This window comes from Nicrophorus vespilloides, unplaced genomic scaffold (assembly GCF_001412225.1).
Source record: "Nicrophorus vespilloides isolate i.1.1-1 unplaced genomic scaffold, Nicve_v1.0, whole genome shotgun sequence".
NCBI lineage: Eukaryota > Metazoa > Arthropoda > Insecta > Coleoptera > Silphidae > Nicrophorus > Nicrophorus vespilloides.
Window position 1 is genome coordinate 129,430 of NW_017096295.1, and position 27,681 is coordinate 157,110.

Below are 27,681 nucleotides of genomic sequence, written 5' to 3' on the forward strand. Positions count from 1 at the left end.
ACTAAATAGAACATAAAGTGTACATATTCAGATTCAATAATTATTGTTACGTGTTTTCATTATTATTTGATATACACATATACATATTTTTTTTTATTTGCACTTTAGTGTAAATATATCAAACATTTGTCTTTGCGCTACTTGATTAAACAAACTCTGACGTATCCCGAAGTTAAAGTAAGTATTTGGTACCATGAAAAGCTCTCTGTTACTAATTGTAATCTTTGCGAACAACATAAAATTAAAGAAAAAGTTGAATTTGAAATTTGCGTGCAAAACTTGTGTTTTTTTTTCACCCCGACCAGAAATTCCAGTTAGCGTACCGTTGCTTCGGCTTATCGTTCTCAACTCAACTCAATTGTATCCATTCCTATCTTGCTGCCGCGGTTCATTCAAATTTATTTAATGGTACGACGTAAATTTCATCTTCTTCGTACGTCTTTGGTTAACCTGACCCTCCATATCTGAGGTGTCCGATTCTGTCTCGTTGTAGCTAGAGTTCTTTCCATCTCCAAAACTTCCTGCCTCCTTTGCCTTCTCCAATGTTTTTACTAAAAAGAGGAAAACAAATTATTGAATTACTTTTAATAGTTAAGTTGCTGTCCAGAATATAAATCACATATTACGACCTAAATTGAGAAACAATGTTTTGATTAGAATTGAATTGTGGTTAAAAAAAATAGTAAACCAATAAATTTACAGAACAACTAATATTAATTAATATTGACACAAGATACAAATATACAAGTCACAACAACAACTATTCCCCCTTTTCACACATAAAGTACATGGGGAATTTTTCTTCAGATTAACAAAAATGATATAACAAAACACCTATTTAGTTACAATCTGATTGGTATGGTTTGTTTAAATCGCAATTCTCAGTTACAGTTATTGATGACCAATAATATGCTCATTGTCTTATTATATTTAGGTTAGAAAAGTGGAAGATAATTTCATAACTAAAATACACCAAAATTTAACGCTTCTTTACATAACATGCATTATATTTATGAATATGCTTTTTATTTTTAGCACACTTTGATAGCAAGGACATACTTTGTGTTTCTAATAAATTGTTCTGCCTCTTCAGGTCCTCAATATCTTGTTGATGTGAGTTATTTTTTCTCCTCATATATTGTATGTACTCTGCAGCCTTTTTCAATATCTGGGCTCGGCTTGCCTACAATAAAATAGAGGATTCATGTAAATTGAAGCATGTTGGATAAATTGTGTATCCTTCTAAATTTGAGACATACCACTTTTTCATTGTTTAATGCAGGTACAGAGTCTCTCAAGCTGCTGAAGCTATCTTTTATGTGGTCCCTTCGTTTACGCTCCAATGCATTGTGATGAGCCCTCTTCTCAGCCTACAACAGAATGATATTTTTTCCTTACACAAGAAATACATATATTTAGATATTACAATAAATACTTGTGAGTGATATTGACTGCCCGAGGTCTGCCTGGACATCTGCTGGCGTGAGTCAGAGTCATCCCCCTCCTAAAAGTAAAACACAAGATGAAAAATGCTTAACTGTAATAGAAAACATATGAATGCAAATTGCAGATTTGGCAATATAGATGGCCAGGTATATTATTGCACTTACATCACTATCCACGTCAATATCCCGATCGTCGTCGCTCATCGTTGCGTAGGGCCCCGTTTTCGGTTGAGTCTGCTCTCGCTACCTGGATAAACGCAAAGCACTAGCAAATTGCACCTTCCGTTTCGTCTATCCGAAGATTAAAATCAAATACAATATTAATCACAAGAGTTTCAACAACAACAGTAAAAATAAACAGCAAATTGTGCACCAATTCGAGAAAGTTATTCACTTTACTCTTGGTTGCGACCTGTCAAACTGCACTCTATATATATACACACATTTAGTGTATAGTATGTGCACTAAAAACTCCTTTGTTTGGGAAACGTCACATCTAGCTCAAGACTTGCTTAAACTCACATACCTCGATCAGATCCCACATTAATTACCTTGCAATACCAAAAGACGAAGCGAATAGCTTTAATTACGAATGCTTTTTTCGTATAAATTTCACGTTAACAAACGACCAAAGTTTATCGATATTTACACTATTTTACTACTTGTTGTGTTACACGTGTTTGCGCACGTGATTGGGCGACCATTAAACCCGCCATATTTAAAACAACATCACATTCATTAACAAATTACTGCTTATAGCTGTAATATCATTATTGTTATATTTAATATTCATATTATTGATTATATTATAAAACAATCGAGTATAATTATTAGCATTTATGTAGTTTTAGATGATTTTTAATATATTTTAACCTATAGGCAACTTCTTTGGCACTGAACATACTACCAACATGAAAAGCTTTGAGTGTTGTCTAGCTTGTTTTTTTTTTGTCAACAAAAACGCATCAAAATAATGTCGTCCTGGTTGGTCCCGTTGGTCCTGGCATATTCAGATTACTGAGTTAAAAGTAATTGAAGTAAGCTGGTGAATTGCTATTAGCATTCAAATTGATTCAAATAAGCGAAGCGTTTTCAACAAACACAACGTATGTATATGTTAAGGTTATGTTTGTTTCATTTAAATGTTAATATTTGGTTTTGCAGACAATGGCTGATGTCAGGGATATTATGGAATTGGACCAACCGGTTACGCCTGAGTTAACTAAAGAGGCTATTCTGGGAGCAGACAAGAACAAGAAACGTTTATTCAATGCTGGACAAAAAGTGTCCAAGAGGCCGGAGGGCATGCACAGGGAGGTCTTTGCCCTGCTCTACAATGACAACAAAGATGCTCCTCCACTGTTTCCATCAGATACTAGTATACCTTTAATTGATAAGTCTATATAGAACAGCAAATTAACTTACTTATTTCATAGGTAATGGGTATAAACAGACTAAAATTAAATTGGGAATGAGGAAGCCAAGGAAATGGGAGTGGATGTCATTTACAAATCCAGCCAGGAGTGATAATACACTGTTTTACCATTGGCGTCGTCCATCAGATGAAACCAAGGAATATCCATTTGCTAAATTCAATAAGGTTGTGCATTAAACATTTTTTGTCATTTGAAAATATTGCAAATTGGTGTAAAGTTGACTTTGAGTAATTGATTTATTTGCTTTTTAGAAAATCGATATTCCCATTTATACTGATGCTGAGTACAATCAGCATTTAACAACTGAGGGATGGAGCAGACAGGAAACAGATCACATGATGGATTTAGCTAGAAGGTTTGATATGAGGTTTATCATAATTGCAGATAGGTATGATACAGAAAAATTCCCTAAGCGTACTGTGGAGGAGATCAAAGACAGATACTATAAAGTGTGTGGAATACTGGCTAAGGTAATTAAATTAAAACTCGTTATTGTCATATGATGTACACTCTTGTATTTCACTTCAAGCTGACGAATAAAAAGATGTACACGTACGATGCGGATCACGAGAAGAGACGCAAGGAGCAGCTGAAGAGGTTATACGAGAGAACCCCGGAGCAGATTGAAGAGGAGCAGTTCTTAATAGGCGAGCTGAAGAAGATTGAAGCGAGGAAGAAGGAGCGCGAACGCAAAACGCAGGATCTGCAAAAGTTGATCAGTCAGGCAGATAACCAGGGGGAGACACCGAGGAAAGCTGACAAGAAGTTACCTAAGAAAAAAATCACCAATCCTTCGAGGCCTTCTCGTGTCGACACCTCGGTATTAACAATTCACTAGATTATAACATCACTTTTCTTGGGGGCAACATTAACTTAAAGTATTATTTTCATTTCTACAGCATATTTTGCAGGCCGTCGAGACTGCGGGTATAAAGTTTCCAGACTATAAAAATAGCGGGGTTTCGTTGAGGTCACAGCGTATGAAGCTACCAGCCAGCGTCGGCCAGAAGAAAACTAAAGGAATCGAGCAAATGCTTCAAGATATGGGCATGGGTAAGTCATTTTCATTCCTCGTTGGAACATGGAAACGCTTCTCAATGTATTTAATCGTCGATTTTCCACGAACATTTCCGAATCAAATGTAACACAAAATTGTTGCAAATAGCATAAAACTGAGTGTTACATTTTCTCGATTTTTTCCTTTAAATTTATTCTAAAGTAACGTTAACTTATTTCTATTAGTTTCTCTTTTATATATAGTTAAATTATTTTTCCCCATTCAAATTATGTACTCTGAATCAATTTAATTATATATTTATTTTGATTCCTACATTTGCGCTTGACTCGCACGGAGTATATTTATTAATTAGTTTGTTCTCTATTTTTGTTCGAATTAGAATTAAATCCAACGCCGTCTGAAGAGATTTGCCAAAGTTTCAATGAACTTAGAAGCGATATGGTCCTACTCATGGAGCTGAAGTCGGCGCTCGGAACGTGCGAATTCGAATTACAATCATTGAGGCATCAATACGAAGCACTGAATCCAGGAAAGGTATGCTCGTTGTTAGTAGTTCAGGCAAATCAGGATTAATCGAAGAAATTCTATTACAGACGTTGACAATTCCTGCGCAATTGTTGACCGCCGGCAATGAGCAGGAGGCAGTAAAGATTGGAGAAATCATAGACGTAGTGGGGTCACCTGGTACTCCATCAGGTATATAATAAGTATTTAATGCATTAACGTACAGTTAATATAATATATATTGAATATCTTTGTACATAATTTATTAATTTCTTTATTACAAAAAACATGGTAATGCTTTAGCCCTTAAAAAATATATGTATATTTATAAATATAATATATATATATTTTGAAAAGAAGTCATACATTTGAGTATTGTTCAATGCTGTGTATAGAACAAACAAAAAATAATTGTTATTGGCTGACTGGTTGCTGATGTCCAACCTATTGGTTTGGATAGTTCTAATGTAATTTAAAAAACACAAAATAACATTAAAAAAAAACTTAATATAAAACATATTTATTGTGAATGTATCAGATTCATGTGTATCCCATTCATGCGTATAATTTAAGGTGCATTTGCACCATAATCAATTCTTGGCCTTTTCCTAGCTAATATCTGCTCGTCCTCTACAGATGTATGGTCCCTTTTCTTTTGCAATGCCTGAAATTCCAAAAAAATTAATATATTATGAATTAATATTTTAATGACTCTTGTACCTTTTTCTCCCAGTGCTGATGCAAGTATCTTAATAGTATATTTGTTTTCTCTGTGACAATTACTGCAAGCAGATTTCAACAAGGTGTTAGGGTTTTAATCAAGCAACATATTTATATGTACCTTGCTCCGAGGGGTACTCCTTGGTGGGCACATAGGCTGCAGGCCTCTTCAACGGCGATCGGTTATTGCTATCCACATGGAATTTCGCAAAGTTATTCTCGTTGAATGAGGGCATTCCCTTCAGGAACTCAGCTACAGACTAAAGCAATTTTTTGTTGAGTTGATGGAGGAATTAGAGGATTAATTATTGAACCTTTTAATCTCTTACCATTTTCAATTGATTTTGTACCTTCTCGGCAAAATGTTATTAAATCACAACAGTTCAATGTGCGTGCCTCCGTGCACCTCCGTCCTCCGTGCTATAAAATATTTTTAACACTTTTTACACAACTGCACGAATCCACGAATCTGTCATAAATGCTCATTCTCGCCCAACAGGTTATGTTGGCAATCTTGAAGTTACAAATGCAAGTTAATAAAAAAAACGTGATGTTCTACCTAAAGAAGTGCATTTGTATTAAATAAACAGTATTTTACATTACTTTTGAAAATTTACAAACAAATATTATAATTCTTCTTTAACTTTGTTATTGCGCGAATCACTCTATATACCTTTCGATTGGCAACGAATTGAAGCACATTTGTTATTTGCGCGTGGTCACACTGTTGATTTATTTTTATTGTTGACGGCTGGAGTGGTAATTCAATAACACAATAATTCCTAAAACTAAGGAAAATATATTCCTGAAAAGAATTGAAGGTTGAAAATGTGAAGCGTTTAAGAAAAACAACAATATTGGGCTTTTATTTGTTTATTGTTTTCATATCAATAATTTAGAGTGTCGAACACCGAACGATATCAGCTGAGACGAAATTAATAAGGTAAGATGAATCATCTTTTTATTTATCAAATGCGAATACTTCTTTGGGCAATTGCACACCGATGTACTGGATAACCTGTTGTGCGGTCTGGCATCCCCATTTAACGCACGTAAGCATGTCTTTCTTCTGCATGTATCCATATAAGAAGCCCGAAACAAAGGAGTCCCCTGCTCCTGTCGTGTCCACAACCTTCGAATTCTGGAGTGTAGGCACCTGAAATTCGGTGGCGCGACTTGCTTCGACGCATTGCACTTTTTCAGAACCGTTGGTTATGACAACCATTTTACTGGTACCATTGACCAGTTCTTTTGCGTACGACACGAAATCGTTCTTTCCATTGTTTTTCATGAGGCATTCGAACTCATCGAGATTTCCAAACAGAATATCTGATGCCTCTACAAACTCTTTAACTGCATCCTTATAAGATTCAACCAGATAGGAAGCACACAAGTTGAATGCAAAAGATTTCTTGTTTTTTTTACAAAAAGTCATAATGTTTTTGGCAACTGGTAATCGATTTGTTATGAAGAAACCTTCCATGTAGATTAGACCAACAGAGCTAAGTATGGTCATGTTGTCTGCATGCTTTAGATCTGCTTCAGTGTACAGTTCTGAGGCTCCAATGTTTCCGGCTAAAGATCTATGCTGATTGAACACCAATGATATCATCAGTCCAGTTGCCAATGGCTTAGTTGCATATCTAGAATTTAATGGTGAAAATATTGTTGTCTATGATGTTTTTTATATACCTTGTTTGGACATTTGCTTTCTCAACTTCAGTCTTCAAAAATTTTCCATTGCTATCATTGCCAATTGCTCCAAACATGTATGTGGTGATATCTCCCTTCGACAGCCAATGGAGGATTCTCAGGGTGTTCTGGGTACAACCCCCAGGTGTCATGGTGGAAATTCCATATCTCGTGGATATGCATTAGTTGTAAATTACGTTTCAAGGTCATGCTAACACCGCCCAGTGTATACTCACTTTTTTTTGACGTCTTCATAGAGCAGTTGCAAATCTTCCGGCGAAATCTCCTTGGCATCATTCTCGTTGAGGTTATGTTTGGTCAGCAGATCGCTGTCGTCTATCCTCGCAATGTAGTCGAGAAGAGGGTTTCCAAATCCGGCGACGAGCATATTTCCGGTATCTTTCTGCGTCGCTGTCTCACGTAACTATTATCGATTTTCGTAACCTTGACATATGTCCTGAATGCATACAAGTAGAAATTGGTGTCGAGGAAATGCCGAAATTTGTTTATTCATATTTCGATTAACATTTGTAGATATGGACATCGGAATAAATCATGGGCTTCACCAGCTACCAGCCGCCTGCTATCCGCCATCAGACAGCGATGAGGAATCTTTCGTGGTGCTGCAGAATTCTTTCAGTTCGGAGTTCGACAAGAAGGATGAACTTCGATGGGCTGATGAGTTTTCGTCCGAGGTAATCGAGGACTCGCAACAGCAAGCCTCCGATTCCCTGTGCACCATGACCTTGCAGCAGTCCTCCGAGGCATCAGCGCCAATCTCCGATGTCATGTCGCATGACGATGTGCAGAGGCAGGTGGAGCAATTGATAGAGGAAAACAAGAATCTGAAGAACACGTTAGAACAGAACAATATTTTCATGAAGACGCTAAAGCAGTGGCAGGAAGACGTAGGACGTGTACAAAACTCTCACAAGAAGAAATTTGCAGAGACGAAAGCATACATTGAGGCCGTAAGCATATAAACATTGCTCGTGCAACATTGATTAAGTGTAATTTCTTTAGTTGGTGACCGAGAATCAAAGGCTGAGAGTCGGCGGAGACGGAGCGAACTCTGATGCCGATTTGCTGAGGCTAGAGTACAGCAAAAATATTGGGGCGCAAATCGAGAAGAACCTGGGTTTGGAGAATCGCATCAAGGAGTTGCTGGATCAAAACGAGTGCTTGAGCAGCAGGATTGGCGAACGCGAACAAGATTTTGAGAACAAGGAACAGAAGTATCTACAACAGATAACTGATTTGAAAGCTGATTCTCACAAAGCCGAGTCCGAGGAGATCGCCAATTTGCGTAAGCAATTGATGGAGGCGCAGTCCTGCCTGACAGATATTAAACAAACGAAGAAGGCCATCCAATTAGAGGCGGATGCCAATAGGAAGACCATCGACGATCTACAGACGCGCATTCAAAATATGACCAAGGAGTCGGATCGGACTCTTGCTCTGGAGAGTCAAGTACGACTATACCTGATCCAAACGCGTAGAATTGCCCCAATAATTCCTTTTATTCTTTAGTTGGATATTTTCAAGAACGACTTCAAAGTTGAGCGCGAGAGTAAGCAAAATATCATCCGAGAGAAAAACGACATGGCTATAGATATGAGGAACATGCAACTGAAGAATGAACAATTGATGCGGGATATCGAAGTTTTACGAACGAAATGCACGTTTGTCGAAGTCTCCCATGCCGTAAGTTCACAATATTACATACACAATCTATCCTGCACACAATTTTTAATAAACAATTTTTGGAATATTTTAGCCGCCTTCGCCGCCACCAACCACGTACACTTGTCCACTGTGCATGTTAAAATTTAGATCAATCAAAAGCCTCGAAGATCACGTAGAATTATGCTTGGAAAATACCCAATAGGTTTGTTATAATATATTAATTAATATAATTTCGACTATTTGTTTTGTAGACTTGCCTTCTGGAGAGGTGCTGAATTCTTATCGCAGAATTTACTATTATATTATCTATGGATTTACTAAGTAGATATTAGTTTTGTATGATAATCTATTATATTATTTTGTTATTGAATTATTCATATATTTAGATATATATATCTGTATTGTATATTTCTGACAATTACCGAATAAAATTTAAAATGTGTATAATATATAAATTGGTTTATTTTTAAAAACTATGGTATACAGTCAAATTTAATACATAATTTACTTAAAGGTACAAATTGCATATTTAAAATTTACAGTAATCCTTTGTATACATTGGGTGAAATTATAAGAATGCGTATTTGTGGTATTGTAACGTAGATCTTTGTATTGATGATGAGATCAGATGAGATTGTGGGAATCGATGAATAGAGATGATTTTTGAATTGGGAGGGTAGTTCAAATGGTTAGCAGGTGTACAACGTTGCGGCGCGAAAATAATCAATTTCTCGGGGACTGTCAATAGAGTTATAATCAAGTATGAATGAATGGAGTCGTGAATGAATGTGGCGGGGAGACGCGCGTTTTCCGGGGTAGAAAGATAAACAAGGAAAGTCGGGCTGTGAAGGGCGCGAATTGGAAGGATGTCCTGCAATCAATGTACGACGAAATTCAATTTCTTCCATAAAGAGGTGATAATGAAGAGGCCGCGAAAAATTATTAATTAATAGTTGTAATGTGTGTGGGTGTTGGATTTGTAGGGAGGATGCTCGTCTTGCGGCTTGTCCTTCTGCAGTAAATGCTTGAAGCAGAAGTGCAGGGTGCCGGGAAAAGGTCTCGCAGAGCACAGCGTCTGTAAGGCCTGTTTCCTGAAGCTGTCTGCAGGATCCTCCTGTGCTGCTGCCGCTGTTTCTATCGCGCCCCCTGATGCGTATCTCAAGTAAATTCAAAGTTTTTCACATTCTGATACATATGAATATTCATATTGGATTTATGTTTGCAGGAGACTGGAGGCTCTTGAGAATCCAATGTCGCCCCCAATTACAATGTACAGCAGGAATAACAATGCATTAACCAGTTTGAGAGCAGGATTATCAGCCACTGATCTGGAGCTGCTTGATCGCTTGGAGAAGTTGAAGGATGATGGGAAAGGTCTACCGCCCACTGATTCTGAACTCAGACAGAGACTGGCCACCCTGAGAGGGGAAAACAACTATGTAGAGGGACCCAGCAAGCAACAAGTTATAAATCATTTCATCTATTTTCAGTCAGTCAAATAATTGTTTTACTATTCCTCAGGTATTCGCGAAAGACTTGAGGAGTGACCAAGAGAAAGCGGATTCTCTGCTGGAGCAGTTCCTCACTGAAAGGGATATAGAGTTGGCGCAAAATCCGCAACTGGAGATTGAGGCGAGATTGGCTAGTCTACGAGAGAAGGGAGTGCGGCCGAACGAGAGTAGTTTCATTAAGAATTTGCACGATTCGGGCGGCTCCTCCGAGGATGAAGTGGATAAGATAACCAAGAAGATCATGGACGAGGTGGCATTGGAGGTCAGATGTCCGGTGGAGTCGAGTAGCAGTAGCAGCAGGATGGTGGTGCCACCGCCGCCAGCTCCACCTTCAGCTGTTCTCGAGAACGACGTAGATGAGCTGCAGGTGGAGGAATTGCCGTGGTGCGTCCTCTGCAATGACGATGCAGTCGTCAGGTGCTTGGATTGCGGAGGCGATCTTTACTGTAAGGAATGCAACAAGGAAGCGCACCGGAATTGGGGCGACACCCATCACAAGGTCATCCCGTACTACAAGAAGAAACAGTAATAATCACTTGAAATCTATCGCAAAGGCAATATTAAACAATTTTATTAATATAATTATTATTATACATATATATCTATATTTAAAAAGAGATTATTATATATATACACACACACACACATGAAATGGAACAGACACATATTAACATTATTTATTATATATATATAAATACATTTAACGTATAAATAAAATATTTAATTCAACAGGTTATTCTTTTTAAAGGGATACAGTAGTATTCTTCACAGGAAACTGCGCCATGTAACAATAATTATTTGCATATGCAACTCAATTAACACCTATATTAACTATCTAACAGCAGGTGGTGCTAAATTTAATATTTTCATTATGGATAATCTATATCTATATTTCACCTACAATTTTGAAACAGTTCAAATTCAAGATTTCGCGTAGAAATTTCTTTCAAAGGAAATATAATATACAAACTGCAAATGATTTATGTTACATTTAAATATCTATATATAAATTACCACAAAACAAAACATTTAACTAAAAAGATGACTGTACTTGGCCAGGTATGCCGTGTGTTCTTCTTCGCCTCGCTCCACCAGCATACTTGACACTCGGTCCACGAACATCCGGATGCCCGAGAGACTCTTAGTACATCCCGTCACCAATTCGAGGATCTCGCAGTTATTGAAGTATCCAATTTCGCTCTGGATGACTATATGTTCCGATGATAGTCTGCTGGGATCCATCCTCACGATGCAGGAGAATCCGAGACGCACTTCCACGATGTGCCAATTCACGCTAAAAGCAAAGTGAGATTAAGAATGCACATAGAAAATGGAAGTTAATTATGTTTACATAAAGTTCTCATCTATTTCGATGTCGTGCCTTCTCTTGTTATAATAGATTTTGCACATCTCCTCGAACTCTTGGCGTTGCCTGAGTACCTTCCCTTGATGCAAGTGAATGTAGTCGAGTAGTGTTAGTATTGAAAAACTGTTACCCAGGGATGTCTTCATGTCGTTGATTTTGTCCAGCAATAAACGATGGACGTAGCGAATTATTGGAGTTGTTTTAACTGCGAAATTGAAAAGAGATTGATAAGAATGGTAACTGAAATTGTTGCACGTACTTACGTGACAGCTTATTCACGATCTCCGTTTGCTGGACCAAGCCCTTCGTTTCATCAAACTCCATACGGATAAGGATTGTGCCGAAAAGTGCTTTCACTTCACACGTTCTTTCCTTAGGAAATTCTGCACTGAAAGACCCATTGCACCTAAAGAAAATAAAAATATGAAAATATAGTAAATATGACCAGAGTAGCGCTAATCTTACAGTTTTTGCTTTTCTTTGACTTCCTCTCGAATAGTTTTCGGAGCGGCGACCAAAGTTTCAAAAAAAGGTTTGTCCGTGGGGTTCACGTCCTCCTTCTGCTGAGCCTCCAAATCACTTCTGATGTATGTAAGAAGTGCCTCGTACTTTCGCATTTCATTCCGAAAATCGGCTAAAATCCTGTTAGATTTTTCCAAGTTCTTAGTCTCCGTACGTATAGGTCCAATGCGTCTCAGAATATCGTTTAGATCGTGATTTATGACTTTTAGTGGATCATCGGGTTCTTTTTTCCTTTCTTGCAGGATAGTCGTCTGATCCAGCTTGAGGGTACAGTTAACCGTTGCTTCGAAGTTACTCAATGACACTCGAGGAGTCAAGTTAGCAGTCCTCGAAAAGTCGCCACAGGATTCGCTAAAGGATATCTCACTTGACATCTCTGCGGAACTGTTGAGATTCGATGCATTGATGAACTTTTTGCAGGATTTATGCACAGATTCGAGCGTCCTTTTCCTCGTGGACGAATCGCAACTGGAGACATCCCTTTCGGTGCCTTGTAGACAAGTCGAGCTTATTTCTATGTACGTATCATCCTCGCATTTCATTTTATCTTCATCCACGTCAATATAAGACGTCCCTTGAATATTATTTAAATCGCAATTAGATGATTCCATCTCGGGAATTGATCTTGTGTTCTTCGAAATATTTTCATCAAATCTATCCACAAGCATCACATCATCTACCATCTCCAAATCTACAATCTCTGTTTCTTTAGAGTTTTCATTTAATTTATCCACTTTCGAAATCAAAGATTCTTCCAACATAATTGATTCTTCTCTAGATACATTAAAACATTCTTCAACCACGAGAGAATCAACTTTACTTAAATCAAAGGTTTTGGTAACTTCCATATCGTCGTTTTCGGCGACAAACAAAATTGTTTTCCTTCCAGTTTTCCCAGTTAAACAATGATTATCGGATTCTAAATTAATATAGATTTTAGGTTTTTTTTCTTCACTCAAATCAACTGGATTGCAAATACTATTTTTCATGTAATTCTCTGACCTAGTCGAGTTCAGCTTCGTAACATGAAGGTCATCGTTTAAAGATGAAAACAATTCAGTTTTTCTTTCACTACTTTGTTGGCTTAATTCCTTATTCGAATAGGATTTGGATAGAGGCATTGTTTTATTTGGAAGAGCGGATGTACAACATTGATTCTTAACAGCTTCTTCTGAAGTCTGTGTAGAACTTTTTACAAACATATCTGTTTTGATTACAGATTTCTCCTTCGTCAAATTTGTATCCATTCTCTCTGTAACTTCCATTCCGTTATTTTCATTTGAAAACAAAATTGTTTTCCTGTTTACCTGTTTTCCAAGTTCCAATGTTTTTCCATAATAAGACTTTGTGAGCTCACTATCATTCTTGCAATCTATCTTCTCAGTCATTTCCATGCCATTGTTGTCTGAAGAAAACAATATCGTTTTTCTACTACACTCTTTTCTCTCCCCCTTTTTTCCAATGAAACTGGGTAATTCCATTGTAAACTCCATGTCGTTACTAGACTTAGGAAAATGTATAGTCTTTCTTGAATCAACTTTATTCAAAGCAATGCCACATTGTTCCGCAATTTCCATTCCATTTTCTTCTGGGTCATGTATCAAATTATTTCGATCGGTTGTATCTTGTTGCACGTTCAAATCGATAGTTTTAGTAACTTCCATAGTATCAGAACTACAATGGAGAATGTTTGTTTCATCTAATTTTCTACTAGTAACACGTTCCTTCTTAAATCCTAAAGCAGAACGATGATCAGTAGATTTATCTATAGTATGAGTTGTTTTAGAATCAAACATTTGATGAATTGGTTTAGCCGTTGAATGATCCGTATTTCTAAATTTTGGAATTTTCGATTCATCTACAATTGTGTTCTTCAAATTGATTGACTCAACTTCCATACCATCATTTTCGGAGCTAAATAAAATTGTTTTTCTTCCAGTTTTCAAACGATTATTATCCATTTTTTTCTCTGTTAAGATTTCTAAATCAATTTTCGTCTTAACTAATGGTATTTGTTTCTTTGATTTCTCTTCAACCCTATGAGTATTTACATCCAACACTTCATCAGTTGTTTTAGACATGTCACATTTCGCAACATCTTCTGACTTTATAAATTCTTTGGTTTGGTCATTCCCCAAATTCAAATCAAAATCTTGAGTAATTTCCATATCGTCGTTTTCGGAGCCAAACAAAATAGTTTTCCTTTTCGTTCTACTAGAATTCTCAACATTTTCTTTCAATTTTTTCACAGTTAAACAATGATTATTGGATTCTACATTAATATTGGTGTTAGGTAGAGATATTTTTTCTACAGATGTTTCTTTATAAATCAACTCTGTACATGGAAGAGCAGATGTGCAACAATGAGTTTTATCAGTTTCTTCTATAACCTGTGCAGAACTTTTTACGAAAATATCATTTAATGGCACATCTATTTCAATTACAGATTTACCTTTCATCAAATTTGTATCTATTCTCTCGGTAACTTCCATATCGTTATTTTCATCTGAAAACAAAATTGTTTTCCTATTTATCTGTTTTCCAACTTCCAATATTTTATCATCATAAGACTTTGTGACAGCAACATCGCTTTTCTTTTCAATACCATTCTTAAAATCTATCTTCTCGGTTAGTTCCATGCCATTGTTGTCTGAAGAAAACAATATAGTTTTTCTTGTACATTCTATTTTCTCCGCCCTATTTCCAATGAAACTGGGCAATTCCATTGTAACTTCCATGTCATTACAAGACTTAGGAAAATGTATGGTCTTTCTAGAATCAACTTTATTCAAAGCGATGTCACATTGTTCCGCAATTTCCATTCCATTTTCTTCTATCAAATAATTTCGATCGGTTTTACCTTGTAGCACCTCGATTTTCTCCGTCAATTCTAGATCGTCGTTTTCTGCGGAAAACAGTATGGTCTTGGCACTTTCCCTGTCCAAGATTTTCTCCCCAAAATATGACAATTGCTGGGTAAATTCCATATCACCATCGGCTTTTGGAAAATGCACGATTTTCTCAGATTCCTCTACGTTGTATTTCTTAATTTCAATAGATTTTTTTCTATTTACGATATTCGATGCAACAACTTCATCTTCAAATTCCAAAATATTATTTTTGTCTGAAAAAAGAATGGTTTTGGAAATGTCTGCAGTTTTTCTGGATCCCAATGATTTATCAAATTCCACATTGTTTATCTTTTCAGTAAATTCTAAATCATTATTATCTGAAGAAAACAGTATAGTTTTCCTTGAATTATTTTCAGCCAATTGTGGAACTTTTATAGAAAATTCCATATCGTCTTCGGACATCGGAAAATGTATAGTTTTACGTGAAGTTTGCTCTTCAAACATTTTATTTCCTATTTGTTCAGTAATGTCCAAATCGTTGTTTTCCGATGAAAAGAGTATAGTTTTTCTGGAACGTTTTTCATTATTTAGTTTATTACTTATTTCTTCAGTAAATTCTAAATCATTTTTCTCAGGTGAAAATAATATAGTTTTTCTTGAATCTTTTCCAGTCATCTGTGCTACTTCTACAGTAAATTCCATGTCATCATTACATTTTTCCACTTGATCTTTATGGATAATTTTCTCAGTAAATTCCAAATCGTTATTTTCAGAAGAGAACAAAATAGTCTCTCTTGTATTCACAGCTGTAATTTTATCATTCACTTGAAAACTAAATTCCATATCCTGTTTTAGAAAATGTCTGGTATCCCCTGTTGCTTCACCAACTTTCAACTTTGAATCATTTAAAGCATCATCTTGGTAAACAATTTTCTCTGTGTGTTTTTTGGGATTCTCCAACATTAGTCCAGTAAATTCCAATTCATTCCCATTTAAACACATGGAATGATTCTCAGTGAACTCAATTTCATTTTGTGATGTTTCCATTAGCAAAACTTCTTCATCATATTGTAAAGGAATGGAAGGAGTGATGTTCAAACAGTCTCGTGTATTATCACTAAATTCATTCTGTTGCTTTTCAAATATAATGTGATTGGACTGTTCATAAGCTTTTGTATAACTGTCAGTCATCTCAATATCGTCGACTTTAAGAATATTTTCTACTACCATAGTGTCCCTACCAGGAAACCATGGAGTTACATCTATAGGTTTGAACGAAGTTTGGCTGTAGTTTGAAAATTCTATTTTCGATTTTATACTCAGATCAATCAATGACTGATTATGATTATTATAATTCTCCTCATCATTGAAAACTGTGAATTTCTCAGTGTCTTTTTTGAACAGTGATGTGTTTACTGAGAAATTCAGATCATTTTCTTTATCATCCTCTACCTCAAAGAATGATTGTTCATTATCTAAAACATTTTCTTTTTCGTTAGTTACATGCAGAACTTCTGTACTTGTGGATTGTGCTGTATCTTCAATGGCTTCTTCATAAGTGTTATCCCAGATTGTATCTTTGCCTTCATCCTCTGTCACATATGTCCTGCAAAAGTGTGCAGAATGAATGTATGAATAAATGGATGAAAATCAAGTGAACTTACTTGACAAAGTTGCTGCTGAATCGCACCTTCCTAGAGAACCTTCCTGTATCACCATCTTTGGGTCCTGGCGAATCCATGTTAACATCTTCGAAGGCATTTCTGGTTCTCTGTGGTTTCAGTATCTAAAAAGCTATGGTAATCAGCACAAGTATTTATGAAATGAACAACAGCTAAACACCACTCACAGAAGATCGTTTACTCATTTCGAGAATTGCAAAACACTTTAATATAAAAACAAACACTATCTACATCAACAAAAAGCACAACACAGATTCAAATATTTAATAACCGACAGTTGACATAGACGCCAACACTAAAAACTTAAAAAACGTGCGTATGCAACCGAATTTGCGCAATTTACAGATTATCATGGAATATAAGACGCTAGGTGGCAGCATTGGTAGAACAAGGAAGATAGATTATTTAAAAAATAATTTATTATAGTGCTATGGTCGCCTGTATCACGAAAAACTAATACAAAAGATTGTTGATTCGATTCCCAATAACCAACACAAATTTGTGGGAACCCGAAAGGGGTAGAAATAGGGCTAAAAGAGATTTATATCAATAATAAATTGATCTCTTTAAAAAAATAGATTATTTTGAAAGGGAAATAATGGGGCTTTAATGAGTAATTCCTCATTGGTTGTCCATCACGATACAAATAAAAATGTATCATGGTATCAATAATAATTCAAAATATTAATCGATTTGTGATATTTGTATTAGTATATTGTTAATCAATCTGATGACAATTTGACGGACGTATCTTGTTATAATTGTAAGTTGTATGGGTAATTTGATTATTTTTAAATTTCAAAGGTAGAGTCATATTTTTTTGAAACTTCAAACTTTGTATATTTTTTTTGTACAATTTTTTTAATTTTTTTTTAAAAGAAATATGTAATTAAAAAGAATGAGCGAGGCAAACGTAAATGATATTAAAAAATCGGGGACGGAAGACAATGCGAAATTGCAGGAGTCCAGGAAGGATGTCACATTTGTGGGTTCGAAGGAAGTACTTTCAAAGCCATCGCATATTATATCATCTCCTTCGAAGAACGTCTCTCCATCGATGACGAAGGACTTGAAGGATGTCCAGCAGAAGTACGACGCGATTGAAAACAGGCAAAAGTCCATAAACGAAATCAAGAAAGACGTATCGAAAATTAAAAAGTGAATACGGTGCATACTTATTAGTATGATAACTAATTGATTATTTTATTGATTTTTAGGAAGTCGGGGATGCTGGATGATAAAGGTCAAGCTCTAGAGCTTCTGAAGGAGAAGAGGATGTACTTGAAAGTGCGGATAGAATCGATTGAGAATCTCACAATTGATATCAATAACCTGGAGGATAAGATAACAAATAATACGGTTAAGCATAATGAGGAATTGGAAAAACTGAAACAACAGAGGAGAGCTTTGAACGAAAGGAAGGATTTGACGCCGGAGGAAATAGAACAAGCCAAGATGGAATTGGATAAGAAAATTGCCAAGAAGGAGATGGTGCACGCATCGAGCTTACGCAATTTGCAAACCAAAGTTTCGGTGCGTTTATCAGTTGCATTCTCAAAAATATTTACTTAATAAATGTGATAATTTCAGAGTCTGAAGGACGATAAAAATATGAGCGTGAAGAATTTGAAGAACATCGATGATAATGCGATAATGGAGGAGATTGCCGGGGTGGAGATGAGTGACAAGGAACTGGAAGAATTCGAAAAGACTGTGGCACTGTTCGGAGAAAAGGGATGGGAACATTTTCTGGACAACATCGACCTCTCCTCCAAAGAGAAACTAGAGTGTAATCGCTTCTCGCTGCTGCTTTTTTTATTGACCCTAATTTTTTTATGTGGATGCGATACAAAGTGTTGTTAGGGAAACGGGAACTAACTCTGACCCCATCGGGAAGGATTCGCACCCACTCAGGGACGATATACACGATGGAGGAATGCAAGAACGCTGGACTCCTGGAGGGTCTCGAGGAAGAGTTCATCGCGATGCAGGGACTGCACTTCCTCTCCTCAGATAATGTATTGACGGCTGCAGGCAGGACGTACAGCAGGATGGAAGCAGAGCAACTGGGTCTCCTGAAGGATGTCGATATTGACGCCGTGATCGACGCTGAGTCTTATGCCACCGAGACCGAATCCATGACCACGTCTTCCTCATCAGCTGGTTCCGTTTATAATTCATTGTTTTAACCTTTTTTCCTGATTTGCTCAATTTCTTCTCGTCAGCCACTACTGCAACATCGATGTCCTCAACGGACGTCCACTACTTGAAGAGTGTTCTAGGAATGGCCTTGACTCTGGGTCTATCTGAGATCACGGCCAAACAACCAAAAGATCCTATCCACTACCTGGCACATTGGCTCTTCAAATACCGGTATAACCAGGAAGTAGACGAAGCGAGGAAATTGGAAATCGAAGCACTGTTGGAGGAACGACACAGATTAGCCGTTCTGGCATTGGTATGTTTTTCGCTCTCGTTCCATTTATTCCATTCAATTGCTTTTTACGCTGCAGAGGCAAAGAGCCGAGGAAGAGGCTCGTGCAACCCTTATCGACCTGCTGGGAAGGGTAGACACGCAGATCGAACGACGGGAAATCGAGGCCGAGCTCCGCAGGATCGAGGAGGAGATGAGAGCGCGAGAAGAGGAAGACGAAGAGCTGGTTGACGAAGCTCGCGACACCATGGGAGTGTATAACGGCCCGACCATCTCCAGACAGAAAATCTAATCCTCTTCTTCTGCTGTTACCATCATAGCAATTCGATAATTATCAACTCCTAGGTGCTCCTTTCCGTATTATGGTCACCTGTAAAAGTAGAAAAGCCACATTTCAATTAGAACAATGCATTTCAAGGCAGAGAATTTTGCGAATTTAATTTGTATATTTTTAACTGATTTTATTCCAATTAATGGGCCGCAATTTACAAAAAAAAAATCCACTCGCGCAATATTCTTAAAATTATGGTACTTTTTACTTATTATTTTGATATATAATATATTGGGTACATTTACAACATTATTTCTCACCTTGCTTTTTTTTTTCGTCGGACCTTGTGTTTAAATAGACGCAAAGTTCGGTCCGGAACGCAATCATCCCCCTTAGAGCGAGCGCTGTGTGTGTGTGCGTAGGAGAGGCCGCAGAAATTCACAGATTTTTCTCTTCGACAAAAAACCCTCTTCATAGCTTTTTAACAACTTGCCGCAAATACCATTTTTTTAACGTTCCATTAGTGAAGCAAAAACCAACGATTTGCGCCAAATCCAAAACAACAAAAGAAAAACACCATCGTCGCCGCATCTCCGTGTATCACATACGCAATAAACGCTCGAAAAACATCATCATATTGAATCCTAATCATCTTATTAGACTTGCGAAAGGACTCTTCCGAAGCAATGATGAGCAAACCTTTTTTTCCATAGAAATGGTTGGGGTTGTTTTGGTTGTTAAAAAACACTTAATCAAAATTGTGTTCGTCAATTATTGGCTTCTAAACAATTTGCGAGAAACGATGTGTCTAAAAGTAGTTACCGAATAACGACTGAATGAAGGAGATCGATAAGATATTTGCGAATGATAGATGAGAAAAAAAGGTAGAGGCTAGGTAATGGTAAAAAAAAACAAAATTAAAATACTCACCAAACGATTAGTTTCAGGGCGTTACTCTTATGTGGACACCTTAATTGTCGATAATTGATTTAGTTTAAAAGACGCAAACACGAGGCTACATTGTTATTTTATTGATCGCAATAAGTTCGAAACACGTGCGGGACAAATGGACCGCCCATCACTGCTCCGGAGAAGCAGTTATTAAAAAAAAAGAAAACAAAAACAAACGCTTCAAATGACCATTTTTTAATACAGTGCAAGTATGAAAAAAAAACTAAACTAATAAATTTCCTTATACAACAAAAGTAAGTTAATAATTACAGGCAATCCTTGCAGTAGTTTTGCGTACTGATCTGGATTTACAATTCCAATGTGGAAACATTTAATCTTTTCGAATCGATCGTCTAATTGTTAATTTAAAATGTATGTATATGTTCATGTATACGTATGTTTACGAATTCCGCTTAATTTTACGTTCCGCGATTATGATTATTCCGATTAATGCGCCCCGAATTAATACCTGCGGACTGGTGGCATATCTCTATGGGGGCCTTGGGCATTACCACCTGCGAAACTAAAAATATACACATAATATACACAATATTTCAGAGGCAAAAAGCAGAACTATGGTAGTACAAGTGAACACGCCGTGTACTGATGGATATGATGTGACGGTTTTTCTTTATATTTTTTTTGTTGGGGGGGGGAGGTTTTTGTTTGGTAGCGGTGCGGTCGATTTTTGGCGCAGAGATGTTCAAGTCTGTGATCAATCCGGGCGCAATTTAATGTATTTTTTTTTTCTTTAAGAAGTTTGTTTCTCTTTATCCTAAATCTAAGTCATCAACGACACTCACCCTCTCTGCTGAGGTAGTGGAGGATAAGCGGTGTCGTAAGTATTGGTCGGTGGACGAACACCGTAATTATCACCGTAGCCGCCCACAGGGGTAGTGCTGTAGGAGGAGCCTTGGACGGTCCCGAAGCCTGCGGCCATGGTGCCGGCCTGCTGCTGCGATTGACCCCTGTTGTCCATGTAGGAGGCAGCAGTCGTCTGACCTCTGGTATCCGCGTACCCTCCTACTGCTTGTTGGCCGTAATTTCCGGCCGCAGGGGTTCCGTACACGCCATCGGGAATCGCCACACCGTAACCGCCATTTGGAGCAGTCACACCATAAGTTGTACCGTAGCTGGTCTGGCTCTGGCGATCGTAATTGTTAGAACTAAAACAATATTTGCATTAGATTTTCTATCAATTTCCGTATTCCACAAAAAACAATATATTATTGTAATTGCTAATTTCCTATTATTGTATCCTCCTTTTAATATGCTTTTACATCATCCATAGCTAATTCACTTGCTTGTCACTTTCTGTACATAAACTTTTTGTAAACATCATTATATTTTCATTATTTGAAAATAATGACTTGATTAATTATTTTCTATAATATCAAAGTTACACTAATATAAACTTCTGACATTCCATCATTATATGATTTATGATACATGAAAACTAAATTAGTAATAGTATTCAATATGAGTGAATAAAACTTACATTGGTTTTGGAGCAGAGTCCCTTCTGCTGAACATATCACTTGTTGTTACACTCCTGTCATAACCTGGCATTGGAGGTCTAGCTGTCCCTTGGCCCATAGCCTGCTCATCAATCAAAGGTCTGCGATCCACAACAGGAGGTCTACGTTCATCAAATGAATTAGGTCCAGCTGGGGGCATCCTCCTGTCATCATAAGCAGCCCTAGGAGGCTCATCGTATTGACCTCTATCATCACTGTAGGGCCTCCTATCATAACCATTGAATGGTCTGCGATCCATGTAACCGCCGCCTCGTCTGTCATCGTACATAGGTGGACGCCTATCATATCCATCATCAAATCTTCCATAATCTCCATGAAAATCGTCATAGGCATTGAACTCTCTGCCGTAACTTCCATTCCTTGGACCGCGCGGCGGGAAGTTGCCTTCACGAGAATAAGGCCCCATATCACGTTTTCTGGGTCCCATAGGTCCGCCCCTTCCAGTTCGCATCCTTCTGTCCGATCCTCTAGGTTTGACTCTACCCTTTTCGACGGAAATTCGACCGCCCATAAAGGTGGTGTTGTTCAGCTCGGTGATCGCCTTCTCAGCCAAATCTTTGTCCTCCAGGTGGAGAAATCCGCAGCGATTCGCGATATCACACTCTGCAATCGCGCCATAGGGAGCAAAAAGTTGCTTCAGGTCTTCAGGAGTTACATTTGGCGGCAAGCTGCCGACAAACACTTTGGTCGTATGCTCTGAGCGGCGACTCTGCTTAAATACCATAAATTAGATACATAAATACGGAGAATTAATCATACATAAAGAAATAAACTTACCATTGCGAATTGAATTATGAAGAATCAAACACAAAAGAAGATGTGAAAATAAGATTACTAAAATGGCGCCGTGGCTTGGCTTGCTTAAAGGGACGCCTTAACAGATGATACCAACAGAAAAACGAACTAAATCAATGTTACCAATCGCTCCATATGGAAATGTTATCATAATTTATAATTATATTTACCACCTTTTCCCTGTATTTATTACAAGAAAGTTTAGCAGCAAACCAAAGAAGATTACGGAATGAATGTAATACGTATTTGTAAATGTTTTATTAACAATTAGTACATAAACATAACCTGTAATAAAGATGTCTCAAAAGTTAGCTAAAGAATCTTTCCGAAGTGTATTCAAAGTGGTAGACAAGGAATCCTTGAGATGGTTTCCAGGACATATGGGGAAAGGCCTGAAGCAGATGCAACAGAGACTGAAAAAAGTTGATTGTGTGATGGAAATTCATGATGCCCGCATCCCATTCTCTGGCAGGAATTCAGACTTCAAATACACCATATCTGGCATTAAACCTCACATACTGATCCTGAACAAAGTGGATCTCATTGATAGTCGTATTAAGAAGCAAATTGAGACAAAGTTGAAGAACGAATGTGAGCATGTGATATTCACCAACTGCAAACTTAGTAATGATGCAGGTGTAAAGAAACTATTTCCATTGGCTCAAGAATTGATCAATAAATCTGATAGATATAACAGGAGCGGAGAGGAAGATTTCTGTGTGATGATGATTGGTGTGCCTAATGTTGGGAAGTCTTCTTTGACGAATTGCTTGAGAAACAGGTTTCTAAGGAAAGGAAATGCTTCACAGGTTGGAGCTAGACCTGGAATAACAAGGAGCGTTTTGATGAAAATTAAAATCTCTGAAAAACCGTTATCCTATATGCTGGACACGCCGGGAATCCTTACGCCAAATATTCCAAATACCGAAGTCGGTTTAAAGTTGGCCCTCTGTAATACAATCGAAGATCATCTCGTTGGGGAGACTACTATTGCTGATTATTTACTTTATTGGTTGAACAAATTTCAGCATTTCGAGTACGTCCAGGTGTTTGGCTTGAAAGAGGCCACCGACGATATTCTGGAAGTCTTAACGCAAATAGCGTTGAACAATGGAAAAATGCTAAAGTTCAAAGACCCATCTGCCGGGATGTACGTGCAGAGACCCAATTTAGACGCCGCAGCGAAACTCATGATTAAGAGTTTCAGGATTGGAGAACTCGGAAAATTAATGCTCGACGAGGAGTTCCTCTGATTCATAGTTTAATAAATAGCCTTTTAATGTTTACACCATCTCATGCATTTCATTAAAGTTACCTTCATCTTATATATATATATAAATTTTCATATAATAGTATTATGTGGATATCTTTTAGCATGCTATTGCAAATAGCTTCAAACTACGAAATTGCAGTCCAACTTATTAAAGTGCACATTTTAATTATGTAGTCAATTATAGATAAATTCTGTGAAGTGTATGCAAATATTAGATAACAGTGAATTCAAGGTCGAGAGTACCTGTATTTACGATTTCTAATTAGATTTTAGTTGGGAATTCCCATTCATAAGAGAAATTTTATGTTGATCATTTTTATTGAATCATAACCATTGAAATTGTGTGGTGGTGTGTGTGCGTTGATGGAGGTCGTGATAGTTCAGAAAGTGTGTCATCCTCATCGCGTTAGAACGAAGAAAGTTCAATGAAAACGTACGCCACGCTGTGAAATTACCAGTGACAAATAAACGGAACATATCAATCGAAACGCTCAATCGAAAACCACGAATTTGTAACGAGAACCAAACATGTTTGCGAGGATTACTTTTTACCCCACGCTCATGTACAATATCTTTATGGAGAAATGCACCTCGAGAATGTGGTACAACCGGATCGACGACACCGTCATCCTTGGGGCGCTCCCCTTTCCAAGCATAACCCACGAAGTAGGTGTCCATAACCAATAGGTTAACCCATAGCTGAGCCATTCATTTTTCAGCTGGTCGAGAAGGAAAGAGTCAAAGCTGTGATTTCTATGAACGAAGACTATGAACTGTGGCTGGCCAATGATGCAGAGGTATGTTCAAATTCAATGCTTTTAATGTATTTTGAATTATGATTTTTCGCTTGTAGAAATGGAAGTCTGTGGGTGTAGAGTTCTTGCAGCTACCAACAACAGATATATTTGAAACTCCAGACCAAGAGAAGCTTGTCAGGGGTGTGAAGTTTATCAATAAATTTCTGCCAGAGACAAAAAGTGATTTTCATGATAGATCGGTGTATATCCATTGCAAAGCTGGAAGGACAAGAAGTGCAACTCTGGTTGGATGCTATTTGATGGCTGTAATGAAATACATTGAAATGATGGAAGAAACTGGAAGTAACGTAAATTTATTTTGCAGCGGAACAAATGGACTCCGGAGCAGGCTGTGGACCACATGAGGCTCGAGAGACCGCACATTCTGCTTCATCGGGCGCAATGGATGGCCCTGAAGACTTTCTATACAGACGTGATACCGCATACGAAATTATTAGAATAATGTATTGCCTATAATTTATAACCATTACAATTCCTTTATTTATGACAATAATATTTAGTACAATACTCTAAGCTAGGTCTTGGCAATCATAATTTAGATAATAATAGGTGTTGTTTTTATCCACGTTTACACGAATAAATCGATGGTCAATCCTTTGGCTCCAGTCTCCAAATTTTATAAAGCGCCCTACCAAATCCTATATCCATGAAATTCAGATAAAGTAGACCGCTGAAGCCTACCGTCCAGGTGATGTACCAAATCGCATGCCATGCTTTGCGAAAGTACGGTCCAAAAAGTATAGGCCTACAATAATCGGCGATTGTATCGTTGACTCCCCTTGCAAAACATTAAAGTAAAATACACGCAGCTAATTTGATAAAAATACTAACCAAAACGAATGCAAAGCCATCAACAAAACAAACAAATTGTCGAAAAGCAAGCAGGGGTACATCACGTCTATTGGCAATGCAATAATCAAACATATTGAACATAGTCTCTGAAGTTTCCAAATAAGTCTATGATCATCTGGTGCGAGTTTCTTCACTTGAGTATGAGCACATCTCACATCATGTCTAGTAAAGCGTTGATCAAGTTTAGGCAAAAGTGTATTAGCAAAAGAAACTTTGACTGTAAAAAAAATGGTCAATAATCATGGACAATACAGACCACAATAATTTACTCACAGGCCTTCTTGGCTAATGCTCCTGCAAATCTATGAAAAGCCATCTCCACTTTATTGACACAATACGAAATAATAACAGCCCTCTTTGAAATAAATATTTTCTACTTTGTTTTTTTTTTTAAATTATTATTGTAACATATCAATAAATATATAATACAGTTTGAAACTTTAGTTATTTGGTTTCAAGGCCCAGATTTTACGGATAGCCTTGCCCAGACCGATATCGTGGTAGTTGAAGTAAAGGAGTCCACCCAAAGTAAGGAAAGAGACTAAGTAAAGGCCACCCAGAGCTAATTTCGGCGCCGCCGCTCCAAACAAGATGGCCCTAACGTAATCAACAACGCAAGCCTCCAATCCCCTAAAAAACATAAATTTAATAACAATTTGCTCATGAAAAGAAAGTATGTAAATACCAATGGAAATGGATGACCACAGCAGTTGCCAGTAAATTATCTAAAATGGGGTTTGGCATCATGATAGCAGCTGGGACTATACCAAGAAGGGATGCAGACAGGGCCTTTTCCATGGTCCATAGCTTAGTGTGGTCTCCTTTGGCTGCAGACCTCAGTGGAGCAGACACAAAGAGTGTTCGATTGGCTTTCATAAAGTTTGTGCATTTCTTGGTAAGATTGAGGCCCTTCTGTGATTGCTGGGTCAACTGGGAGAACTGCAAACTGCTGGGATGGCGCAGCAAATTTTGCATTACTGAAATATGCATGAATTGGTTATGTAATTTAGCAAAGTTTTAGTTTAAATACTCGAAAATCCGTGTACTTACTTTGCGGTTTCGCTGCGCTCTTGACGATGAGGGAAAGAGCCATCGTTCGTTGTTCTTAGCTTCAATTTAAAGCAATTTAAAAATTAAAAAACCCGAAGATTTTCAGCAAAATAAATCTATAGATTGCTAGGGCTTAATAATAGGTAGATGACATCTACACAGGTAGACATCTGACGGTATCCTAAGGAAGTTCTTTAATGCTTACATATTTGTAGCAAATTAAAATGAATACTTAATTTCGATTACAAATGATTCTTATTTAAGTGCAAATTTAGCAATTACATAGATTATTTAATAATATAAGTGAAGAAAAATCTTTGTGAGTAACAAGTTGCCTATAATAATTGTACAAATTTGTTAAAAACCAGCAATTATTTATATAGTGATAAATAATTATTATATTTTAGAAAACTAGACTAATTGAATAATTAAATGATGTAAAAAACAGATTCTAAAAATGATTTGATTAATCAATAATAACATTCAAATAGAAAAGAAGATGAAACTTAAATTAGATTAATTTAAGAATACAACATTTAAAGTATCTGATATAGATAGTACATAATTTAAAATAAATCACTTTTAATTTGAATCGCCTAATTAATGAAAAACACATGAAATTTAAAATTTTATTAACTAAATATTCTTGAAGTGTTTAAAAATTTTAATAAAGAAAAAAAATTAGACTAATCATAAAATTACATGATAAATATTTCAAAAACTACCTAATAACACTATTAATAAGTATCGTATCTCTTTACGTTATAAAACTAATTTATAATGTGATTGATATTGAGTATGATACTTGGGCATATTATATAAAACTTATACATAAAACATATGTGTCGGGAAAGCTTAAATGTTATTGTTTTAAAACTTTCAGTTGTAATTACGTCGTTTGATTATAATTGAAATGTGCGGGAACGAAGAATGATGAGTGTTGAAGCGTTCTTTTGCGGTCCGTAATGAATTGCTGTTCAAGCATTGTACATGCATAATTGCAGGTCGTAAAGTAGCAATGGTAGCAATGTATGTGTGTGTGTGTGCGTAATATAATAATTATACCTGAGTGGGACATAAAATGCGACAATAATAAAAAAAGGGTATCGATTCTTCCTGGCCAATGGGGTAAATAAACGCAGCGGGAGGCGGTGGGACACGTCTTTATGTCCCGGGGTCGCAGCGGCTGTCCAAGACATACGATTCACAATTTATGAAGGTTCTCTTCTCTTCGCTTCTCGAAGCGCGCGTGTGTGTGCAAATAC

General features: G+C 37.0%; 13 protein-coding genes across 21 annotated transcripts; 6 read left to right on the plus strand and 7 right to left on the minus strand.

Annotated features, from left to right (window-relative positions):
• Positions 1 to 284: 284 nt before the first annotated feature.
• LOC108556533 (protein max) lies at positions 285 to 2,137 on the minus strand. 3 transcript variants are annotated; one of them, XM_017912685.1, is made up of 6 exons: positions 1,997 to 2,137; positions 1,611 to 1,736; positions 1,427 to 1,504; positions 1,260 to 1,370; positions 1,060 to 1,183; positions 285 to 551 (listed from the first exon to the last, which is right to left on the minus strand). In XM_017912685.1, the coding sequence occupies exons 2-6, from the start codon at positions 1,647 to 1,649 to the stop codon at positions 403 to 405; spliced, it is 501 nt and encodes a 166-aa protein (XP_017768174.1). In that variant the 5' UTR covers positions 1,650 to 1,736; positions 1,997 to 2,137; the 3' UTR covers positions 285 to 402. The 3 variants fall into 3 exon arrangements, with proteins under 3 accessions (XP_017768174.1, XP_017768175.1, XP_017768173.1); XM_017912686.1 differs by lacking the exon at positions 1,997 to 2,137 and having other exon boundaries at positions 1,436 to 1,504; positions 1,611 to 1,957; XM_017912684.1 differs by lacking the exon at positions 1,997 to 2,137 and having other exon boundaries at positions 1,611 to 1,955.
• Positions 2,138 to 2,386: 249 nt separating this feature from the next.
• On the plus strand, positions 2,387 to 4,644 carry LOC108556553 (DNA methyltransferase 1-associated protein 1). Its single transcript, XM_017912716.1, has 8 exons — positions 2,387 to 2,551; positions 2,610 to 2,823; positions 2,882 to 3,045; positions 3,133 to 3,351; positions 3,411 to 3,701; positions 3,781 to 3,934; positions 4,279 to 4,433; positions 4,493 to 4,644. The coding sequence occupies exons 2-8, from the start codon at positions 2,613 to 2,615 to the stop codon at positions 4,601 to 4,603; spliced, it is 1,305 nt and encodes a 434-aa protein (XP_017768205.1). The 5' UTR covers positions 2,387 to 2,551; positions 2,610 to 2,612; the 3' UTR covers positions 4,604 to 4,644.
• Positions 4,645 to 4,907: 263 nt separating this feature from the next.
• Positions 4,908 to 5,586, minus strand: LOC108556557 (DET1- and DDB1-associated protein 1). The gene is made up of 4 exons (XM_017912723.1): positions 5,453 to 5,586; positions 5,245 to 5,383; positions 5,124 to 5,185; positions 4,908 to 5,067 (listed from the first exon to the last, which is right to left on the minus strand). Exons 1-4 carry the CDS (start codon positions 5,453 to 5,455, stop codon positions 4,972 to 4,974), a joined length of 300 nt encoding a protein of 99 aa, XP_017768212.1. The 5' UTR covers positions 5,456 to 5,586; the 3' UTR covers positions 4,908 to 4,971.
• Positions 5,587 to 5,825: 239 nt separating this feature from the next.
• LOC108556554 (NF-kappa-B essential modulator) lies at positions 5,826 to 8,856 on the plus strand. 4 transcript variants are annotated; one of them, XM_017912718.1, is made up of 6 exons: positions 5,826 to 6,066; positions 7,350 to 7,786; positions 7,839 to 8,285; positions 8,346 to 8,519; positions 8,593 to 8,703; positions 8,753 to 8,855. In XM_017912718.1, exons 2-5 carry the CDS (start codon positions 7,352 to 7,354, stop codon positions 8,701 to 8,703), a joined length of 1,167 nt encoding a protein of 388 aa, XP_017768207.1. In that variant the 5' UTR covers positions 5,826 to 6,066; positions 7,350 to 7,351; the 3' UTR covers positions 8,753 to 8,855. The 4 variants fall into 4 exon arrangements, with proteins under 4 accessions (XP_017768207.1, XP_017768209.1, XP_017768208.1 ...); XM_017912720.1 differs by lacking the exon at positions 5,826 to 6,066 and adding an exon at positions 7,111 to 7,210 and having other exon boundaries at positions 8,753 to 8,856; XM_017912719.1 differs by lacking the exon at positions 5,826 to 6,066 and adding an exon at positions 7,154 to 7,235.
• On the minus strand, positions 6,073 to 7,045 carry LOC108556556 (adenosine kinase 2-like). Its single transcript, XM_017912721.1, has 2 exons — positions 6,816 to 7,045; positions 6,073 to 6,766 (listed from the first exon to the last, which is right to left on the minus strand). Exons 1-2 carry the CDS (start codon positions 6,965 to 6,967, stop codon positions 6,085 to 6,087), a joined length of 834 nt encoding a protein of 277 aa, XP_017768210.1. The 5' UTR covers positions 6,968 to 7,045; the 3' UTR covers positions 6,073 to 6,084.
• Positions 8,857 to 9,272: 416 nt separating the features above from the next.
• On the plus strand, positions 9,273 to 10,637 carry LOC108556535 (abscission/NoCut checkpoint regulator). The gene is made up of 4 exons (XM_017912687.1): positions 9,273 to 9,415; positions 9,485 to 9,663; positions 9,727 to 9,964; positions 10,023 to 10,637. Exons 1-4 carry the CDS (start codon positions 9,368 to 9,370, stop codon positions 10,539 to 10,541), a joined length of 984 nt encoding a protein of 327 aa, XP_017768176.1. The 5' UTR covers positions 9,273 to 9,367; the 3' UTR covers positions 10,542 to 10,637.
• Positions 10,638 to 10,747: 110 nt separating this feature from the next.
• On the minus strand, positions 10,748 to 16,717 carry LOC108556561. The gene is made up of 6 exons (XM_017912731.1): positions 16,602 to 16,717; positions 16,417 to 16,538; positions 11,844 to 16,358; positions 11,642 to 11,784; positions 11,364 to 11,583; positions 10,748 to 11,306 (listed from the first exon to the last, which is right to left on the minus strand). Exons 1-6 carry the CDS (start codon positions 16,617 to 16,619, stop codon positions 11,042 to 11,044), a joined length of 5,283 nt encoding a protein of 1,760 aa, XP_017768220.1. The 5' UTR covers positions 16,620 to 16,717; the 3' UTR covers positions 10,748 to 11,041.
• Positions 16,718 to 17,657: 940 nt separating this feature from the next.
• Positions 17,658 to 18,320, plus strand: LOC108556552. Its single transcript, XM_017912715.1, has 2 exons — positions 17,658 to 17,967; positions 18,025 to 18,320. Exons 1-2 carry the CDS (start codon positions 17,662 to 17,664, stop codon positions 18,295 to 18,297), a joined length of 579 nt encoding a protein of 192 aa, XP_017768204.1. The 5' UTR covers positions 17,658 to 17,661; the 3' UTR covers positions 18,298 to 18,320.
• An 836-nt stretch (positions 18,321 to 19,156) lies between these two features.
• LOC108556550 (RNA-binding protein 4.1) lies at positions 19,157 to 22,501 on the minus strand. 4 transcript variants are annotated; one of them, XM_017912713.1, is made up of 4 exons: positions 22,406 to 22,493; positions 21,589 to 22,340; positions 20,894 to 21,256; positions 19,157 to 19,238 (listed from the first exon to the last, which is right to left on the minus strand). In XM_017912713.1, exons 1-4 carry the CDS (start codon positions 22,406 to 22,408, stop codon positions 19,235 to 19,237), a joined length of 1,122 nt encoding a protein of 373 aa, XP_017768202.1. In that variant the 5' UTR covers positions 22,409 to 22,493; the 3' UTR covers positions 19,157 to 19,234. The 4 variants fall into 4 exon arrangements, with proteins under 4 accessions (XP_017768202.1, XP_017768200.1, XP_017768201.1 ...); XM_017912711.1 differs by lacking the exon at positions 19,157 to 19,238 and adding an exon at positions 19,465 to 20,613 and having other exon boundaries at positions 21,589 to 22,337; positions 22,406 to 22,501; XM_017912712.1 differs by lacking the exon at positions 19,157 to 19,238 and adding an exon at positions 19,465 to 20,605.
• An 85-nt stretch (positions 22,502 to 22,586) lies between these two features.
• Positions 22,587 to 23,738, plus strand: LOC108556551 (mitochondrial GTPase 1). The gene has a single exon (XM_017912714.1). The coding sequence runs from the start codon at positions 22,720 to 22,722 to the stop codon at positions 23,674 to 23,676; it is 957 nt and encodes a 318-aa protein (XP_017768203.1). The 5' UTR covers positions 22,587 to 22,719; the 3' UTR covers positions 23,677 to 23,738.
• A 171-nt stretch (positions 23,739 to 23,909) lies between these two features.
• LOC108556563 (phosphatidylglycerophosphatase and protein-tyrosine phosphatase 1) lies at positions 23,910 to 24,972 on the plus strand. The gene is made up of 4 exons (XM_017912732.1): positions 23,910 to 24,362; positions 24,416 to 24,493; positions 24,550 to 24,759; positions 24,819 to 24,972. The coding sequence occupies exons 1-4, from the start codon at positions 24,225 to 24,227 to the stop codon at positions 24,954 to 24,956; spliced, it is 564 nt and encodes a 187-aa protein (XP_017768221.1). The 5' UTR covers positions 23,910 to 24,224; the 3' UTR covers positions 24,957 to 24,972.
• A 111-nt stretch (positions 24,973 to 25,083) lies between these two features.
• Positions 25,084 to 25,713, minus strand: LOC108556565 (putative succinate dehydrogenase [ubiquinone] cytochrome b small subunit, mitochondrial). The gene is made up of 3 exons (XM_017912734.1): positions 25,640 to 25,713; positions 25,346 to 25,583; positions 25,084 to 25,292 (listed from the first exon to the last, which is right to left on the minus strand). The coding sequence occupies exons 1-3, from the start codon at positions 25,680 to 25,682 to the stop codon at positions 25,103 to 25,105; spliced, it is 471 nt and encodes a 156-aa protein (XP_017768223.1). The 5' UTR covers positions 25,683 to 25,713; the 3' UTR covers positions 25,084 to 25,102.
• Positions 25,714 to 25,747: 34 nt separating this feature from the next.
• LOC108556564 (succinate dehydrogenase [ubiquinone] cytochrome b small subunit, mitochondrial-like) lies at positions 25,748 to 26,592 on the minus strand. Its single transcript, XM_017912733.1, has 3 exons — positions 26,417 to 26,592; positions 26,052 to 26,343; positions 25,748 to 25,996 (listed from the first exon to the last, which is right to left on the minus strand). The coding sequence occupies exons 1-3, from the start codon at positions 26,457 to 26,459 to the stop codon at positions 25,807 to 25,809; spliced, it is 525 nt and encodes a 174-aa protein (XP_017768222.1). The 5' UTR covers positions 26,460 to 26,592; the 3' UTR covers positions 25,748 to 25,806.
• Between the last annotated feature and the right edge of the window lie 1,089 nt (positions 26,593 to 27,681).